The following is a 17,776-nucleotide window of genomic DNA, read 5'->3' on the forward strand; positions in this document are numbered from 1 at the left end:
AACGACTTTACCTAATCATCTCAAATTAGAGAATCGTTTCCGTGACACTGTTGGGTCACTAATTAATTAGTTAAAAAAACGAGTTAATTTAGTGCTGAATGAAAAAAGCACATTATACTGAGAAAGAATTTAAAATGTAGATATTTTTAGTGTGCATCAGGAATCCTGCTACAGTCCCCCAACAGCTCCCTTACTCTTAAATCTTTCATAAATATTGAAGTTATTTTTGACTCTCAAAACTGTTTGTTGTTTGCAAAAAAACAAAACATGCACGCACAAATAACTGATTATAGATGCTGCTGTAAATCCATTTATTTAGCCTACTATCACTCCTTTTTGCACAGTTAAATTTAATAAATCTAAATTCAGCTTGTGTTGTAAAATGTAAGCTACGGCCTGGTGGTGAGATAGTCTACTGTACATGTAGCTGTGCACCAGCCAACACTGGAAGTAGCCTACAATTTTGATGTACTTTATTAATTTGGTGTTCTGCTTCTTAATACTTCCACTCCAATCTATTTAAGAAGAAATTATCCTCCTTCTTATTTTACATTTATCTGACAGCCGATACTTTCCAGTAAAAGATAAAGGCAGATAAATTCTCAGCTAAAAGCGAACACCGCTGTGCCAACAAGTTCACAGCACATTGCTCCTCATGGAGGCTGTAATGTGAAGCAACATCACACAAAGTACAGTTGTGGTTGGTGGAAATGTCATGGCCAATGTTAGTGTGTCTGAACACATACGATGATGATACCATTTTATACAATAAACCAACCAATACAGACCTTTTTCACAGCAGACATTTTGACTTGCCATGTAGGGACAGCACAGGTGTATGAATGGTGGCTGCTTTCCCAGGAGGTCCTGTTTTTATTCATTTTGGTTCACTGCCATAACGACCTTGGACACTTTAATGGAACTGAGCCATCTTTAACACACCTGTGTATTATTTACAATGACAAGTCAAAATGTCCGCCGTGAAAAAGGTCTATAAAACAATAGACTGAGGTTTATCTTGGTCATGTACAACAGGTAATGTCTCACCAGTTTCCCTGCATAGTGGGAACTTTTATATTTGCACTTGAGGTAAATTCAGCATTACTTTGTGAGATAATTTGACTTTTGTTGAAGTGAACTAGCCGATATTGTATTTTATACAGTGTTTTTGCTATTATTAGGTCATCTACCACTGTTATAATGTAAATTTGACCTCAGTGTCCTCAGTGTCCAGCCGTGCATGAACAACCTACAACCTACTAACTGTTTGTAACTTCACTGGTTTCAAAGAAACAAGCATAAAGATACTATGAGAATATTATAGAAATGAAGTACACGGAAAAACACACTGTAAGGTCTCCCGAGCTCCAAAACCTTTAGGCCTATATCACTAATTGAACTTCCTTTTACGAAGATCAAAGTAATATCCATAAAACCCATTGGGCGTCAATGATTGCTGCCACAGAAATAGATCCAAGAAACGTTATAGAAGCATCACAGTAGATTAAACTCTTCTGTATCATATATCATTACTTTAAGCGATGTAAATATTAAGCTATGTGAAAAACAACCGTGGCCTATAGAAATATTGTGAAAAACTGCTAAAGGAGTACAGACACAGGCAAACATATAATTAGACACAGACATGCAAGTCTGCAAGAGTATTGCAGTGATTTTTCTGAGCGACAGTCCTGCCTACCAATTTGCAACAAACTCTCAAGTCCTTATTCACCGAAAAGAAAAATTATTTATTTACTTATTTGCCTCTAAATAGCTTTTTCCAAAGTGCATGATGGCAGCAACCTCCAAAAAGGGTGCTCCTTTGTCCTGCCTGTGTCAGGTTGAAAAAGGAAATCATTAATATAGCATTAAAATCTGGCTGTGAACTCATAACTGCCCTGGGCACACATCAGCATACACACAGCACTGTTTTCTATAGCTACACCTTCCCCGAGGTTGAAATGCCATCCTTCACTGTCATTACATTTCTGTCCCCATTAACTATTGATTATCTCCACTTCAGCATTTTGAGCCTTGCTGTGGAAATGGCCCGTATGATCAGGCAGAACAGAAGTGCCCACCTCTTGGTTTTTACACAGAAAAAAGTCTCCCACAAAAAGTGGTGAAGTCAGACTCACAGAGGGGCCGGGCTAAAGAAGGACAGGGTGGCGGTGACACGATGAAACAAGGAGTGACTGCACTGTATCTCACCTGCCCATTAGCAGTATGCTTGAGCGGATAACTCGAGGTTAAGTTGTTCTTTTTCGGGGCCCTGTGAGGATTTTACACAGCATGTGTTGAATATTTACTGTGAGGTTCAGCCAAGCTTTCTGTTTTTCCAACAGAGTGAAGGTAGAAAAGTTTGTTTGGGCAGGAGCTTTGTGCCCTCTGCCATCAACAAACTGCATCCATAATACGGTGGACTAGCTGTGTGCAGAGCTGCCTTTGTACACCTGCCAAAATCTCTATATATGCTGCATGCAGCTAATGGCAACTGCTGCTGCTCTCTATTGATTTCGATATTTCAGCATCACTGCTGTTTAATGTTTTACATGTGGAGGTTGTGGAGACACAGTTCCGCTTTGGAGAAAAACATCAGGGCAATGGATGAAAGTCTGCTTGCTCATCTCACTCTGCTGGATGTCTGCTCTTTGGTTGTAAACAAATCATACAAAAATGTTGTTGTTTCTGAAATTTACATCTCCTTAAAGGAAAAAAAAATACATCAACCTCACGTGCAAAAACTCATGTGACCTCATACACATGTGGTTATGCTCATGGAAAACATGTGATTTTGTCACATTTTCATTGTATAGTGCTTGAAGCGCATTTAGATTCATATGTGGAAACTTTTCCACACATTTGCCCCATGCTATTTTATATTGCAACATGTGGTAAACATGTGTCATGCATGTGGATAACATGGGAAACTCGTGTTTTTTCTGTAACGGTCGTTTAAATATGAAAATTTGACAAAAATCACATCATATCTCCAAATACCTTGTTCCCTGCATCAAACTTCATTTTTCAATATTTTGCTCATACACAAAAGCATGATTGTATTTTCTTTGAGAGATAATATATTTAACAAAACATCTTCAACAGTCAGAGATATTAACAATAATTCAGCTAAATAGAAATGCGTGGTATATGAAATTACATCTTAAAGCCGAGAGTAAACAAGAGGTAAATCCTCAGAATCAGTGTTTATATTCATAGGAGAGAGATCAGTAAATAATATGAAAGACTTTCTCCATCAACAAAATTAGAACAAAACAACCACTCTGCATTCATAAAAAGTCCCATTTATTTCAAAGTCATTTCATCAACAAATATTACAAATCTGCATTGTTTGGAGGGGGTGAGGGTGGAGGAGTGGGATTAGACCCACACCAGGAAAAACATGAATAAAACATTCATTAAAATTATTGATCAGCGCCCATTTCAGATGCTGGGAGGTGAAGTAGTCCACTTGTTTAGGCTGGAGAATAAACAAGAAAATAAGACAGTGTACAGAACCAAAGTAAATGAGTTAGTTAGGCCGGTCCCGCTCTACAGGATTACTGTGTAGAGTGAAATCCACAAGAATCCAATGTGGCTTTAAGATAATCCCATCAGAACTGCAACAGTGCAACGCTACTACAGAACACCCAAGCCTGTTAGCACTGATGAGAGCCTATAGTGAAAGACAGGGAGGGAAATATGACAGAAGAGTAGAGCAATCCTTGTTAAAAAAAAAATACTTAACACACAGACTTCTATTGTACAAGACAAACATTTTAACAGCCTGCTGCCAACAGAGCACCATGTCGTTTAATACTAGTTTGCATTTTCTAACAAAAAAAACTAAGTTACACAGATAGAAAACTAAGTCAATATTTGCATCATGGAAAACACATTTCCTGGAATAGGTCTTCATATAAAGCTCTGGAACATGAATCCATTTGAAAAATAGATTTTTCTTGGATACTAATACAAGCCTGAGTTACCCACATTAATTTATTATGCCTGTCCACAAGATAATACTGAATTAATATGCTCCTCTGCTGTCTCTTTTAATTATTGAGGACATGTTTTGATGCTACCGTCCTTCCAGTATGTGTCTAATATCCTCCTGATTTATGGATGACAAATGTTACTCTGGCAAAACTCACACACTGGTGCAAGATTTCTTTTAAGCCTTTGTGCTTTATTTAAAAGTATTTGTCATCATTTAAAAATGCCTTCATAAGCTACACAGACTTAAAGAGCAGGCATCAGTAAGGAGCAAACTTCTGCCGCTCCGATTTTTTGACACCAGAAGTTGACATTTTCGCGGCGTAAGGGGATAAACCCTGTGCTAGGCTGGAGGCGGCCGAGTGGACGGCCAGGATGGGGAGAGTTTTCATGCCAAGCAGGCTGGAAACGGGGACGGCGTATGGGTTTTGCATGGCTGATAAGGTGGAGGGAGAGTGGACGTTAATGGTGGTGGGGGTTTGGGTGGTGGCTGCCAGGACGGCCATAGAGGTAGCAGCAGTGGAGGCAGTGGGAACAGACTGAGAGAAGCTCATGTTCAGGTCAACGGGGGTCGCAGAGGAAGCGGCCTGCATGGTGTATTTAGCCATCTCTAAGCTGCAGGTCGTGACGTTCGGAGGGGGAGATGAGATGGTGAAAGGTTAAGGGGAGACAGTGAAGAGTAAAAAGGGGGGGAGGATGGGTGAGACAAAGGAGAAGGGAGGTGAGAGAGAGGAGAAAACATAAGAATCAGAGAAGGAATGTGTTAAAAAGCAGAGACAATAAGGATTTTAATGCAGTCAAGAGAACGGAGCAGTAAGTTGGAACAAATCCAGCCTCACCCTGAACACCTCATACAATAGCATGTTGTTTGGCTGTCTCAGATCAGGCTGCGGTATGAAGCCCCGCTGTACCTGGTTGCCCCATGTAATGTCTTACCTGGCGTTGATTAGGTACTGGGCCACGCTGATGCTGGCCGGTGAGCCTGTGATCGTGACTTGGCGCATGGCTGAGCCATCAGTGGCGCTGGCAATTTTGATGTGAGCTCCAGAGACCTGGCGAATCTCATTGATCTTGCTGCCTTGTCTTCCAATTATGCAGCCAATAAACTAGAAATGGGGAGATTGGAAGCATGTAAATGACAAATCATGCCCGTGTTCCCATGCTTTTCAGGAATTCAATGTCAAAACCACACTCCTGGACATAATACTGTAACAACTGAAAAAACATGCATGGTGCATTATGGCTGTCAAATAAAATGGAAACTGAAGATGCTCTCATTATCATCACTAGAGCATTGGCTTTAATGTTAAGCATGTTGTATGGGAACATTTATTTTCTTGCTTAAAGTTAGCTGAGGTTGATTTTAATTTTACATTTATATGGTAAACATTATGGAAACAGGAAAAACAACATGTCCAGCTCTACCAGCAACTCTAAAACTCACTGATCAACATGTTATATCCTGCTGGTTTATTCCATGCACAGTGTAAACTGACTGTGGTTTTAGGAAGGATTAGGTGCTTGACTATTTCTTGGCCGGACACAGTGACTTCCTGGAGTCTCTGATGGTTGCCTGGTAACAGCAAAACTCCAGGAAGACACTGCTCCTGCCCAAAACAAAAACAAAAACAAAAAAGTCTGATACACAACTCCCCCAATAAATGCTTTTACACCTTGTTTTTTTGTTGTTGTTGTTTTTTTACAATTAAACATAAAAGATCTAAAAAGTGGCAGACCTTGGCTAGGTGCGAGGCTAGCAAAGCTAACCAGCTGCTTTGTTTACTGTGCAGACGTGAAATCTGCTCAACCGGATGCCAAAAGAAAGACATAAACTATTCCCCTTATATTAAAAACAAATATTAAGTTGTGCAAAGTGTAATTCTCTGGAAATACAGTGAACCCTCCTTTATCGCGGGGGTTACGTTCCAAATAGAAACCGTGATAGGCAAAATCCGTCAAGTAGTAACCTTTATTTTACAATTGAAATAGATAGAACTGGACATTAAATATATCTACGTTACATATAGTCGTAATGTGATTTCAATGCACGATGCAAATCCGTGAAGCAGCGAGACCGTGAAAGGTGAACCGCGTTATAGCGAGGGTTCACTGTATATAACACTTTCTCCAGGAAATCTGTTTTTCTAGTGCACATCTCTGACATGATTCAGTAGGCTATAGATGAAATTAGTAAAGTCTAAAGCAGCATAGCTAATAGACTGCTATAAAGCCTTTAAAACAGTTTTCTACTGGTGGTCCGATGATTTATTTTCCTATTATGTAATATTTAATAACTCCAGTAACACAGGCATTACAATAATTTGTGAATCCGTGCAATACTATGCCAGCAAAAAAAAAAAAAAAAAAAAAAGAGGACAAATTGATTTCTGCAGCTAAGAAGGTGAAACATTTGTGTCCAAAAAAATTCCTCATTATAGCTGTCCTCCGAGTAAGTTATAATGAAGGCGGCAGTGTCAGTACAGGTTTTAGTGCTGGAGGAACACAAACAATGTGGCACTTACATCATTAGGTATTGCCAGCTCTTGTGAACTTGTGGGGGCACATGCGTCCAATCCTGCAAAGTAGGACAAGGAGCGGTAACAACAGTATGGCGCTAATGGCTTCCACTTTCATGGAATGACAAGTTGGCCTACTTTTTCACTGTTCACTGTATCACTGTTACACTTCTAAATTAAGCACATGAAAATGGCATAAAGGAGAAAATATTCCTAGATAGACAAATATACTGTATTTTACATATTCAGTACACATACTATGCACATAATTTATGTTTCTACCATTAGAAAAGCTACTTATAAACTGAGAAGGGCTTCTTTCACATGTATTACTATCACAGCAACCCTGCCTGGATAATCAAGATGTAGGAATGTGTTGTTTTCAGTTAGTTGTGGCAGAATATATGAGTACGTGGGGTGGTTGAGGTCAGGGATGGTCTGGCCAAGACGATGTTAGATTTGGAAAAAGAAATGTTGCAAAGGTGGAGGATGGGGTCGAGAGATTAGGATTTGTTTTTTGGAGAGGGAACTTGGGCAAATGGAGCTGAAAATTTTGGGGGGAGGGAGATATAAGAAATAGTGAGAAATGGTTAAATATTTACTAAACTGTAAATATTTCTATCATTTTTCACATTTCCCTCTCAGAGAAAGCTGCTGTTTTTTTTCCCTTTACTACTTCATTCTGCCTGCTTCAGTCTGTCACATCTTTTGGATTATGAATATTTCAGTGACAAACGTACAACATTTTCGATAATAAAAAAATTAAAAAATAAGATGGGTGGCTTCACCATAAAACTTCACTATTCTTTTGTTTTTCATTTTACTTTCTGGTACAAATAGATGCAAATACCAATGCAAGACAAACAGGTCATTTTCGTTACATGCACATCCCTGTAGAGCCACCTTCTACTAAAAAAAAAACCTGAGAGAGAGGCTGTAAACTCTCAGCAAATATAGACATCCTTGATCCTCGCTAAAGTGACAGCAGTGTTTTGATGGTGTGATTCGTAGAGGAGTGAAGACGGAGGGATAGATGGACTTCCCCGGGGAGCCGTGGGTACGTACCAGGGAAGGTAGGGTTGCTCTGCCCAAGGGAAGGGAGGGGGATATGCTGCATAGCCAACTGGTGAAGCTTGGTCAACTGCAGGGTAGGAAGGAAGTTAGAGCTAACCAATCAAACTGGATTATTTCAGAGGAGCTGACAACTACAATACAGAGCCAATCTGAAGTTCACAAACATCACAGATGGTGTCAGTGTGAAGACATTCATTTCCCTTCAGAAAGCATGCTGACTTGTCATAGCAGTCATCTGAAAACACAGTCACATCTCTGGCTACGACGCTACAACTGATCATGAACTCTTTAAGCTCTTCATTTTCACTTCAATCGATGCATGCTGCTACTTTGGGTTAGTGTTAGTGATGTCAACAGATCAGGGTTACTGAAGTCTCATCTTTGCAGAGTCGGGTACATAGAGGGCGTATTGGTGGCTTGGGAGGACTGGACAGGAGTAGGTCATTAGGACGGGACATCAGTCACTCTAATGGACATACTTACATCTTGGTGTGCAAAAGCATACTGCCCCGGAATCGCAAAGGCCTGGGAGGAAAAGGAGAGGAGATGTGGTTGTATAAGAGGGCGGCCAGACATGTTGTAACATGTCATTTGAAATATGGATATGTCACAGAGTACGAGGAGTAAACTCAGTGCACGGAAAATCCACTCCAGTCCTCTTTTCCATAACTCTAATGTGTATAGATTTGATGGAATTTCATTGAAATGTCATCTGCTGTTTTTTCACCCTCTTTGACCACTGGCTGGAAATCCAATAACATAAACAGATGTCTGATAGGTCAGAGCAGGCTGTGCCAGATTCAGGACAGCGGATAGCCAGCTCATAAGAAACATAAGCTTTAGTCACGACACCGTTCATGTTTCAAACTGCAGGGGGATTATGAATGTAAATGCTAGATATTCATATCTGTCAGATTTCTGTTTGGCCCAAGACTTCATATATTCACCTCATCTTTCTGCTTTCAGCTTGACAAAGAGTTTGTTGCTGTATAATTATACACGTGTCCCTCTAGTGGTGAAAATATGCTTAATGATCAGTGTGACTCAGAATAAAGACCTTTTTTGGTTAAGTTTTTTAAATCTGCAAAAACACAGCTAAATAACTCCCATAATGACACGTACCTGTGCAGGGTGCTGTGGTGCTAATACTGCATGGGCTCCAGCAGGTATGACCTTGGGACGGTATGGAATAGTTGCTCCTTTCGGTGGAGACTACAGACACACATCAAGCAAAAAATATTAATAAAGGGAGAAAGATTTATACACTGCAAGACCTGAGAAAAAAAAACCTCTTACTGGCTCTGATGCATTTTATATCCTTTTTCTTTTTTTTTTATAGCACGTGCTGAATCTTTTTATACCTCATTCATCGGCTGAGAAAGCTACTTGTGATATAACTGTGAGCAGAGCTGAAAATAGGGAATTGGTTTAGAGTTTTTTTTATCACAATAAAAGAGGTCAAGATGTTCAATCCAAATCCAAACTCACACCTGTGCTTGAGGCAGTTAATATGTTAACAGCATGTGCTGCAGCTGACAGGGTGTGAAAACTGGTTAGCAAGTACAACATAAACAGAGTTGAACAAATTACTTGTTGTGGTAGCATGAAGGCTAACTTGACCAAACCAATCAAAACACTAATAATGGAACCTATTCCGGCTGACTTTGGGCGAATGCGGGGAACACCCTGGACAGGTCGCCAGTCCATCACAGACAGAAGCAGACACGCACACTCGCATTCACACTCACGGGCAATTTAATTTCGCCAATTAACCTGACATGCAAGTCTTCGGATGGTGGGAGGAAGCCGGAGTATCCGGAGGGAACCCACACAGGTACGGGGAGAACATGCAAACTCCACACAGAAAGGCCCAGGCCCCAGCCAGAGTTTGAATCAAGTCCCAGCCGAAGCTCAAATCTTGAACCTTCTTGCTTTGAGGCGACAGTGCTAACTACCGCACTACCCAAAAATTCAACTGTATGAAAAAATGATCCAACAATATCCACTCTTACATGTGTTAAATTATATATGTTATGGTTCATCAAATGAAAAATGTTAGGAACTACCAATATAAACCATTTGCGCGAACAACCACTCATGGAAATATCACGTGATTTTCACCTGTACAAAAACTCATGTGATCGCATGTGATTGTGCACAAGTGAAACATGTGGAACATTTTCATGGTGTAATGTGTGAGGCACATGTCTATTCCCACGTGAAAACTTTTCCACATATTTTCCCTGTGTCATCATATGTTGCAACATGTAGTGAACATGTGTCATACTTTTGATCACATATGTCCCATGTGGAAAACATGGGAAACAGTTTTTTCTGTAAGGGACGATTCCAACCTCCTCACAGAGCTTTAGCCTTGAACATATCCAGAATGTGTGACTGAAAACTTTCCACCAACATCCTAAATAAATGTGACACACTTGATGTCTAAATAGAGCTGTTGAACTTAAAGATCAACTGTCTGACAGTGCTTACCTCCAGCATTACAGAGCAGATGTGTCTTACACACTGAGTGATGGCCTGTGGAGTGCCGGAGATTGTGACAGCCCTCTCGGTAGAGTCCGGCAACATGTCTCCTGCCACCTGAACCTGAGCGCCTGTGGTCTTCACATCGCCAGACAAACAAAAGAAACAGAGGCTATTTATTGCTGAAAAGAGCACGGCATCACCCAAATTGAAATGCTGTTTCGAGGACCCACAAATTACCCTGAACACATTTTGACATGCAGGGAGCAGCTGCAAACCAAATAGCAATGTGTGCTTCAATATTTGAAGAGGCGCGCACAAATATCACCCATTCAGAACAAGTATTCAGTCTCTGCAGATCTTTACAGGCATTATCAGTGGGACTTTCATGAGCAGCCCAAAAAAATAAAACACATATTTTAGGGCAGAGAAAAACAAGAAAACTTTGACTTGAGTGTTTGAATCTCAACATGTAAAAGCACCAGGGAGGCGGGTTTCTGTCCCTGTTTGGGTGCAGAAAAACAACTTCCTGCTTGAAAATAAAAAAAGAAGATGACTCCTACCTCTCTGATCTCTTTGATCTTTGAGCCTCCTTTGCCAATCAGTGAGCCACACTGGCTCCCTGGGAAAACCAGGCGAAGTGTCACAGGTGGCTTGCTTGTCACGTTGCTGTTTGTCATAGCTGCGGTAGTATCCTGAGGGAAAATTCTAAAATGTGTTGTTGTTTTTTTTTCCAGTGTCGACTATATAAAACATCAACTTTATTTGACAAGTCTTTTTTGTTTTTGTTTTTGTTTTGCAGGACCGAAGAAAAGGTGCATTTAGATAAGAAAAATTCTTAAATTTTGTGGGTAAAACAGTAAAGGTTTGCTGTGAAAAAAGTTGCAGTGGTGTTTGTTGCACTTTTCTTTTTTCTCTTTTTTTTTCACCTCCTCAAACTTCTGTGCGATCATGGAGAACGCTCTGAAGATGCCCTCCGTGGGTCCCGTGATGGTGACTATCCTCTCAGGAGACGAACCCTCTGATATGTTGATACGCGCTCCACTCTAGAAACACAAGTCCGCAGTTATTCCTGCTTTGATTGGTTGGAACTGATCACATGACATTATACACATTTTTATATTACAGATGTTAAAGCAGATGCTCACCTCCTCCCTCATTTTCTTCACTGTTTCTCCTTTCTGAAATCATGAAGATAAATAGTCAAGTTGATAAGAGAATATAAAAATTAGAATGAAACCATTAACTGATAGATTGTAAAATATACCTACCTTCCCAATTATGCTGCCAACTTCCTGTAAATGAAAAGATAACAGCACTTAAGCACACAGATTTTCAAATTAAGAGCAGTATATAATCATTTTAATCACAATTATATGTTATTACCAGACCAAAATAGACCAAATTGCTTGAACTATTAACACATCTGTCCATCACCTTTCCGTGCATCAGCAGTCTCAGCGTCAGTGTAACATTCAGACTCCCGTCTGAAGCCATTTCTTCCTTGTCAGACATTCTCTGTGTTTTCCGAGCTTTAGAGTAAAAACTCTGCAAAAAGAAAGACATTGTCTGTGTGTAAGTACAGAGCACTAGTACTTCAGGTGGTTTAGGAAATGAAGTGTAAAACTGAGGAGGTAATCAGACACATTCAACTAAATATTACTACTGCGATGTTTATTGATTTACAATGTTGGGACTTCATCTGGTATCACAGAGTTTTATTTTGAGGTCAGACTGTGTTGTATTAATCAGTGCTATGCTTCATTTTGATGAATTTCCAATTACCCGTACAGAAAAACACATGAATTATACATGTGCAAAAACTCATGTGATCACATATGATTGTGCACATGTGAAACATTTAAGTGAAACATGCAGTTTTGGAACATTTTCATGTCATGTTTGAAGCCCATGTAGATTCCCATGCGGCAACTTTTCCACATATTTTCCCCATGTTATCAGATGTGCAACGTCTGGTAAACATTTGTCATACATGTGATCACATGTGGAAAACATGGAAAACTTGTGTTTTTTTTCTGTAAGGGTAGTTAAAGACATTTGGGTTATCATCACTACTCGTGCTACAGTCACCTCTCTGTTCTTCTTCTATTTATTACAGTCACATTTCTGTCACAAATGTGAAATGCATCACTTCCTGCGCTCTTCAAGGTTTTCATAGGAAAAAGCCGCCAGATAAAGAAAATGTAAAAGCTCTCGTGAGGTGAGTGTAAGCTGCATCACCACTGTTAAATCCATCTGCGGTAGAGATGAGATAGATCTCTGTTTGAAAATGATCATGGATGGTGACCTTAACTTTGGTCCAAAGTTGGAATAGTCCATTTTATGCTGCTTAAAGGAGCCAAATATAATTTTTTTAGAATTGTATCTCTGAAGAGCTGCGGACCATTGTTGTTTGTCTTCTGATCGAGTAGTTGTGTGTCAGGGGAGATAAGCCTATCACGGCGCAATCTTCACACGGAACTGTCTTTTAGTTCCAGCTAAATACAAGTTGTGTGACTCTCCCGGATAAGATAAGACACAAAGAAAGCCACTTGTGCTGCGGAGGCCTGAGGATCAAGTGATGTGTGTGTGACGCGTCTCTTAATATTGCACTGACGCCACACAATGTCGACTCTGTTGTGGCCGCGTATCCAATTCCTTGTATTTGCAGAACAAATAAGGAATGTCTCGATGCAGTGTAGGACGGGCAGCTTATTGCACCATAACAGACAGAGAGAAGACTTTAAGTCTATAAAGCACCAAGGTCACCGTGTTTATTAGATCACAATGGCTCTGAGAAGAGAATTTTCCATTTTCTTTTAACACTGATGAAGATGGAGCATTTCTACAAACGGTAAAATCCAGATGTAATTTAACAAGAGGCTGCTTGGATTTTGGCCTGACTGAGAACGCAGCCACATGTGTGAGTTCACCTAAACCTTGAACGCAACTGGTAGATTTAGTCAAGGTGATGTCAGAAGGGGAGGCAAAATGGTGACATGAGGTGTTTCCAGTTAATCCAGAGTTTAATTCAATTCCTCTCTGGGGTTTTAACAGTATGCCCAATGACATTTTAAAGCAATAGTTTGACATTTTAGGGGGATTCGCTTATTTGCTTTCTGGAGGAGACTTTGGCTGTGAAGACTGATACCAGACTCACAGCAGGCTGTTACCTTAGTTTAGCACGAAGGCTCGACTAAGGAGCTATTGCTGTGTTTAATCCTCACAAAACTTCAGTCTAAAAACAACACCTTGTGGTTTTGCAAGAGTTTACGTGCCAGGCTATTTCTCAGCTCTGACCAGTTGCCCGTCCACCAGCGGGCACTGCCAAGGATTTTGTGGCCTTTGGACGTAGCCATGCTCGCTGCATCCCCTCTACCCTGTCTTTGATAGCCAGGCTAAGCTATCAGGTTGTCGCTTCATGCGTATAGATATTTAGGTAGGCTATGTCTGTAAATATAGTCAGATAACTCTGCAACAAAGACCACATTTCCCAAAAATAAGACATGACCTTTGACCCCAGCTTAGATACTCACACAAACCCATAAATACAGAGCTCTCTGCCGCCATTCCACACCTAGAAAAACAGAGCAGCAATGAATGTGTGTTTGACTCAGGCATGCTACACACAATTCAGTCAGTAGTTATCGTTTCAAATGTGTAAATATCAGTGACGAGCAAATAAAACGGAGTTTTTCAGGATGTTATTGTTCAAGCACATTCCAGTGTTGATAATACCAGACTGAGCTAAAGGACTTAATACAAACAATATCAGTATCTCTCTGCTAACAACAGACACAAGCTATTCCCCTCTGTGTATATCATTATAAAGTTACAGTGAATACATCAAATAAACAGCAACATCACTGTCTAATCCTATAGGCCGGGATTTGTTTGGTTTAATGCTAAGACCCTTTTGACCTATTTCTGTCACCTCTAGCATGTCAGCGCCCACTCAAGACTTCCGAACAAAACGCTGGTGCACAACAGCACCCACAGAGTACACATGATAAAAACAGATAATCTACAGGAACTCGGTTCCCCGAACACTGACAGGCAGACGTGTGCTTCAGACAATAAAAAAAAACAAAAAAAACAGGGCATTAATCCTTGAGGGAAATGGAGAACAATGTCTAAGTGGATTACTTGAGGGGTTTCATTTGAAAATGTATTCAAATGCTGAGGCTAAAACAAAGAACGTCTGTACACTTTGAAAATGAAAATGATTGTATAAGATTATTACATAGAATTGTATTCCAGTTTAGGAACAATGCTCTAAAACAGACTATAATTTATACATTTTGAAAGAACATGTCCCAAATTATTTATCTTTATCGCTATGAAAGATAACAACCCAACAGTATTCACTTCTTAAATATCTAAAGTAATGTCTATTCATAGCGATTTGTGAGCCAGCTTCATGTCAAACTGTAACCACGAGGCCTTAATGTGTTAATTAATTCTAGCTGGAAACTATCTCTGAAGAGAGGAGAGCGACAAAATGCATTACAACCGAGCAGAGTACAGAAAAACAACCAGCCCAAATTATCTCGACCTGATGGGAGTCAGGAGAAGTGCATTAAAACAAAGCCTCGCAGTATTTAGCTTTCATTAAAAGTACAGAACCAACAACTTCAACTTTCTTTCTCACTACACCCTGAAATCACTGTAGTATACGACAATTTTATCAACATAAACAGAGCAGTGATCAGTCAGAGCTGAAGTGAGAGGCCTCTAATTCAACAAGGATGATAAAGTACTGACCTTATACACAAATACTTGCTCCTCTCCTTTATTTGTGCTATCTTCAAAATGAACGGCCTTGTAGTTTGTAGTCCGTATTCAATGTTTGCCCCCTTTGTTGTCAGTTATCCACAGAGTGGACAGATGGCTCCCTGTGCCCTCAGACCGGCTGGAGCGGAGGCTGGCTTTGCTATTAGTCCCTCAGCTTAGCCCAAGATAAGCCCCTACGCAGGGCAAGTGAACCCGCATCTCTTGCCTAATTCTCCCTGTCACAGCCACCAAAGAGGCGTTCCTTCGCACACAGATCCACAAGCTGAAGAGGCCTGAGGGCAGGGCAAAGAGGCTCTTCGGCTGGACACTGTCCAGCTCAGATAGAGCGAGCTACAGTTGCAGCACCACAACCCAAAAAACCCGGGAAGGTCGAGCCTTTTGCAGCCATCACAAACACAAAGAGACAGTGAAGAGAAGCTCTGTTAACCGATGTTGCTCTGTGACTAACAACTCTGCATGACTGCGGTGTTCTTCATTCGATTTTCAGAGTACTTCCTGCCTGCACAGGGACGGATTTTCTCTAAAAATAAATCTCCCGGTATGAAATCGGTGCTTTGTACGAGGAACTCGACTAATTGAGGGCCGGGAAGGACAATGTGCCGTTTGAGGTATTTAGTGATGTTAAGCACAATGTCTTCGTGGGGTGCTTCTCCCCCCTCACGGCCTCTGCCCTCCCCCACACCAAGCCCTTCTGCCCTTGTAATGAGGCCACAGTGGATACAATACAGCCCTTCTGCACAGAAAAATGTATTCAGCAGAGCTCCAAAATTGTGAAGGAAATGAATCAGTGAAGCATAAGTGGCATATTTAATTACTATTCAGTGCATTGCACGGAGACAATGACGGCTGCTGTGAGTCTCATGGCCGTCTATCAGACATCTAAGCAGGACATACTGCGATCACTTCTCAACGAGGATTTGAATAACTTCCAACTTGTATTTCTTTGATTGAAAAGATACAATGTGCTCATGGGAACAGAAAGATGAAGATAATCCATCAGAGTGTGGGTAGTTTTAGTCCCCACTATTTTTAAGAGACTCTTTCAGAGCTCACACTACAGGTTAGAGGTTAAAGAAGTGAAGGTCAATAAAAGTTCAGAGCAGTGTGAGAGTTTGTTTCCAAGCTGCAAAAAGAATAAGAACCACAACCATGCTGTGAAAGCTGCCTGGGGCAAGTAGGAGACAGTTATTTCTATCCTTTTCAGAGACCGTGAGATGATCTGGCATTTTACGCCAATCACTTGAGACTAATTTCCTCTCCTTCATGTACCTTGTGTGTCAATGAGATTAAAGAGTCAGGGATTATATGCAATTGGTTTACTGTGAAGTGATTACTGAGACTTGTTGGCATAATCAGTTACAGTTACTGAGAGCAGAGTACATTTCACATGTCTTCAGTAAGAACCTGAAAAAATGAGGAAGCTGGTTTTATGTTGTGGTCATTTGATCTAAATTGAACAATTGCCTGATGAATAAGTGAAAACACTCCATCATTCTGTCATCAGTGGTTTTCAGGTCTGCTAGTCAAACATAAAGTAATGATTACACAGCAGGATTATTGTGAACTAATCAATATTTCTAATAGCATTTTGAGTGCCATGTCACATGTGACTAATGTCCTTCTTCATGCACCTTGTTTGTCAGAGGACAGAGACAGACTGAACGTTACCTGACCTGATTACTCAGACTTGTTGAAGTAATCAGTTACAGTTACTGAGAGCAGAGTATTTTCAAACATCTTGGAGGGAATCTTAAATGAATAAAGCATAAATACACAGGCGTGTTCATGTGGTTCTTTCATTATTTGTGCTTAGCAAAGTTAAAGTTTTTATGTTTGTTCACCTGCCACTCAAAAATCAGATACATTAGATCTCTATATATGAACAGGACATCTATAGTTTATGTGTTACTATATGGGTCCCATCAATATCGATATGTACATGTATAGCTCATATTTAAAACTATCGTAAAAATGGCTGTTTTCTTTCCCATCCAGAATATTTGTATAACAACTACTGTCTTTATCAGGATAATAGTGAATATGTAAAATATTACATCATTTGATTCAATCAAATTACATTACATTAAATTTCATTTCTGAATACAAAATCACCATGTAGCATGTTCCCAATGCACTTTACAAGCACAACAAACAAAAAACAACCACATTAAAATATCTATGTTAAAAAAATGTCCTTGTCTGCTTCCTGAATCCTATTTTAAATTAAGTAAATAGATTATATCAAATTGATGTTGTGAGAAATGTGACATTGCTTACCTTTTGGTTTAGATCCTGCAGCATCTTATATTTCAGAAAAAATATCAGCAGAAAAAATGAAAATATCAACGATAATAAAAAAAATATAAATAGATAGATATGACTTTATTAATCCCAGTGGGAAAATGTTGTCGTCACAGCAGCATAGAAACACAGTTAGGAAAAAAAAAAAAAAAAAAAAGGTGCAAACAATAAGAAAAAATTACAAATACGTATATAATAAAATAAGATAGATAAAAATATTTTGTTTAGAAAAAGTAAGACCAATGAATAAATACACACACATATGCTAAGCTACACGTAGCCTAGTAAAAATTGTGTGAAAATAAAACATAGGCTATATTTAGCAACACATTGGCTATAAAGACATCGGCTTAATATGTAAAATATATAGTCCTCTTCATAACATTTTAAAAATACATTTCTTTCTCATGCTGAAATGTTCGTTTCACCTCTTGTTAGCTGATGGAGCTGCAAGTAAAATGAAAAAAAAAAAACCCTCTACAAACAGAATTGTTTGTTTTTTTTATGGGGGGGGGGCAGTCAAAATGTTGAGTGCCACATGACTGCAAAACAGTCACGACTAGTGACTTTGCACCACTGTCCAACATGTTATGTCGTTACATGTGTCCCGC

At 39.8% G+C, this 17,776-nt stretch overlaps 1 protein-coding gene across 4 annotated transcripts; it reads right to left on the bottom strand.

Moving 5' to 3' along the window:
* Window positions 1-3,283: 3,283 nt before the first annotated feature.
* Window positions 3,284-15,170, bottom strand: LOC138615992 (poly(rC)-binding protein 3). Of its 4 annotated transcripts, none has more exons than XM_069689928.1 (14): window positions 14,835-15,169; window positions 13,607-13,647; window positions 11,508-11,618; window positions 11,342-11,365; window positions 11,219-11,251; window positions 11,000-11,116; window positions 10,634-10,765; window positions 10,080-10,208; window positions 8,709-8,798; window positions 8,070-8,111; window positions 7,578-7,653; window positions 6,519-6,571; window positions 4,933-5,102; window positions 3,284-4,611 (listed from the first exon to the last, which is right to left on the bottom strand). In XM_069689928.1, exons 3-14 carry the CDS (start codon window positions 11,583-11,585, stop codon window positions 4,257-4,259), a joined length of 1,299 nt encoding a protein of 432 aa, XP_069546029.1. In that variant the 5' UTR covers window positions 11,586-11,618; window positions 13,607-13,647; window positions 14,835-15,169; the 3' UTR covers window positions 3,284-4,256. The 4 variants fall into 4 exon arrangements, with proteins under 4 accessions (XP_069546029.1, XP_069546032.1, XP_069546031.1 ...); XM_069689931.1 differs by having other exon boundaries at window positions 3,284-3,481; window positions 14,835-15,165; XM_069689930.1 differs by having other exon boundaries at window positions 3,284-3,676; window positions 14,835-15,164.
* Between the last annotated feature and the right edge of the window lie 2,606 nt (window positions 15,171-17,776).

The sequence above is a fragment of the Brachyistius frenatus genome, unplaced genomic scaffold (genome assembly GCF_029030835.1).
Source record: "Brachyistius frenatus isolate BFR_SWC_R1_liver_20210118 unplaced genomic scaffold, ASM2903083v1 Contig_8, whole genome shotgun sequence".
Classification (NCBI taxonomy): domain Eukaryota; kingdom Metazoa; phylum Chordata; class Actinopteri; family Embiotocidae; genus Brachyistius; species Brachyistius frenatus.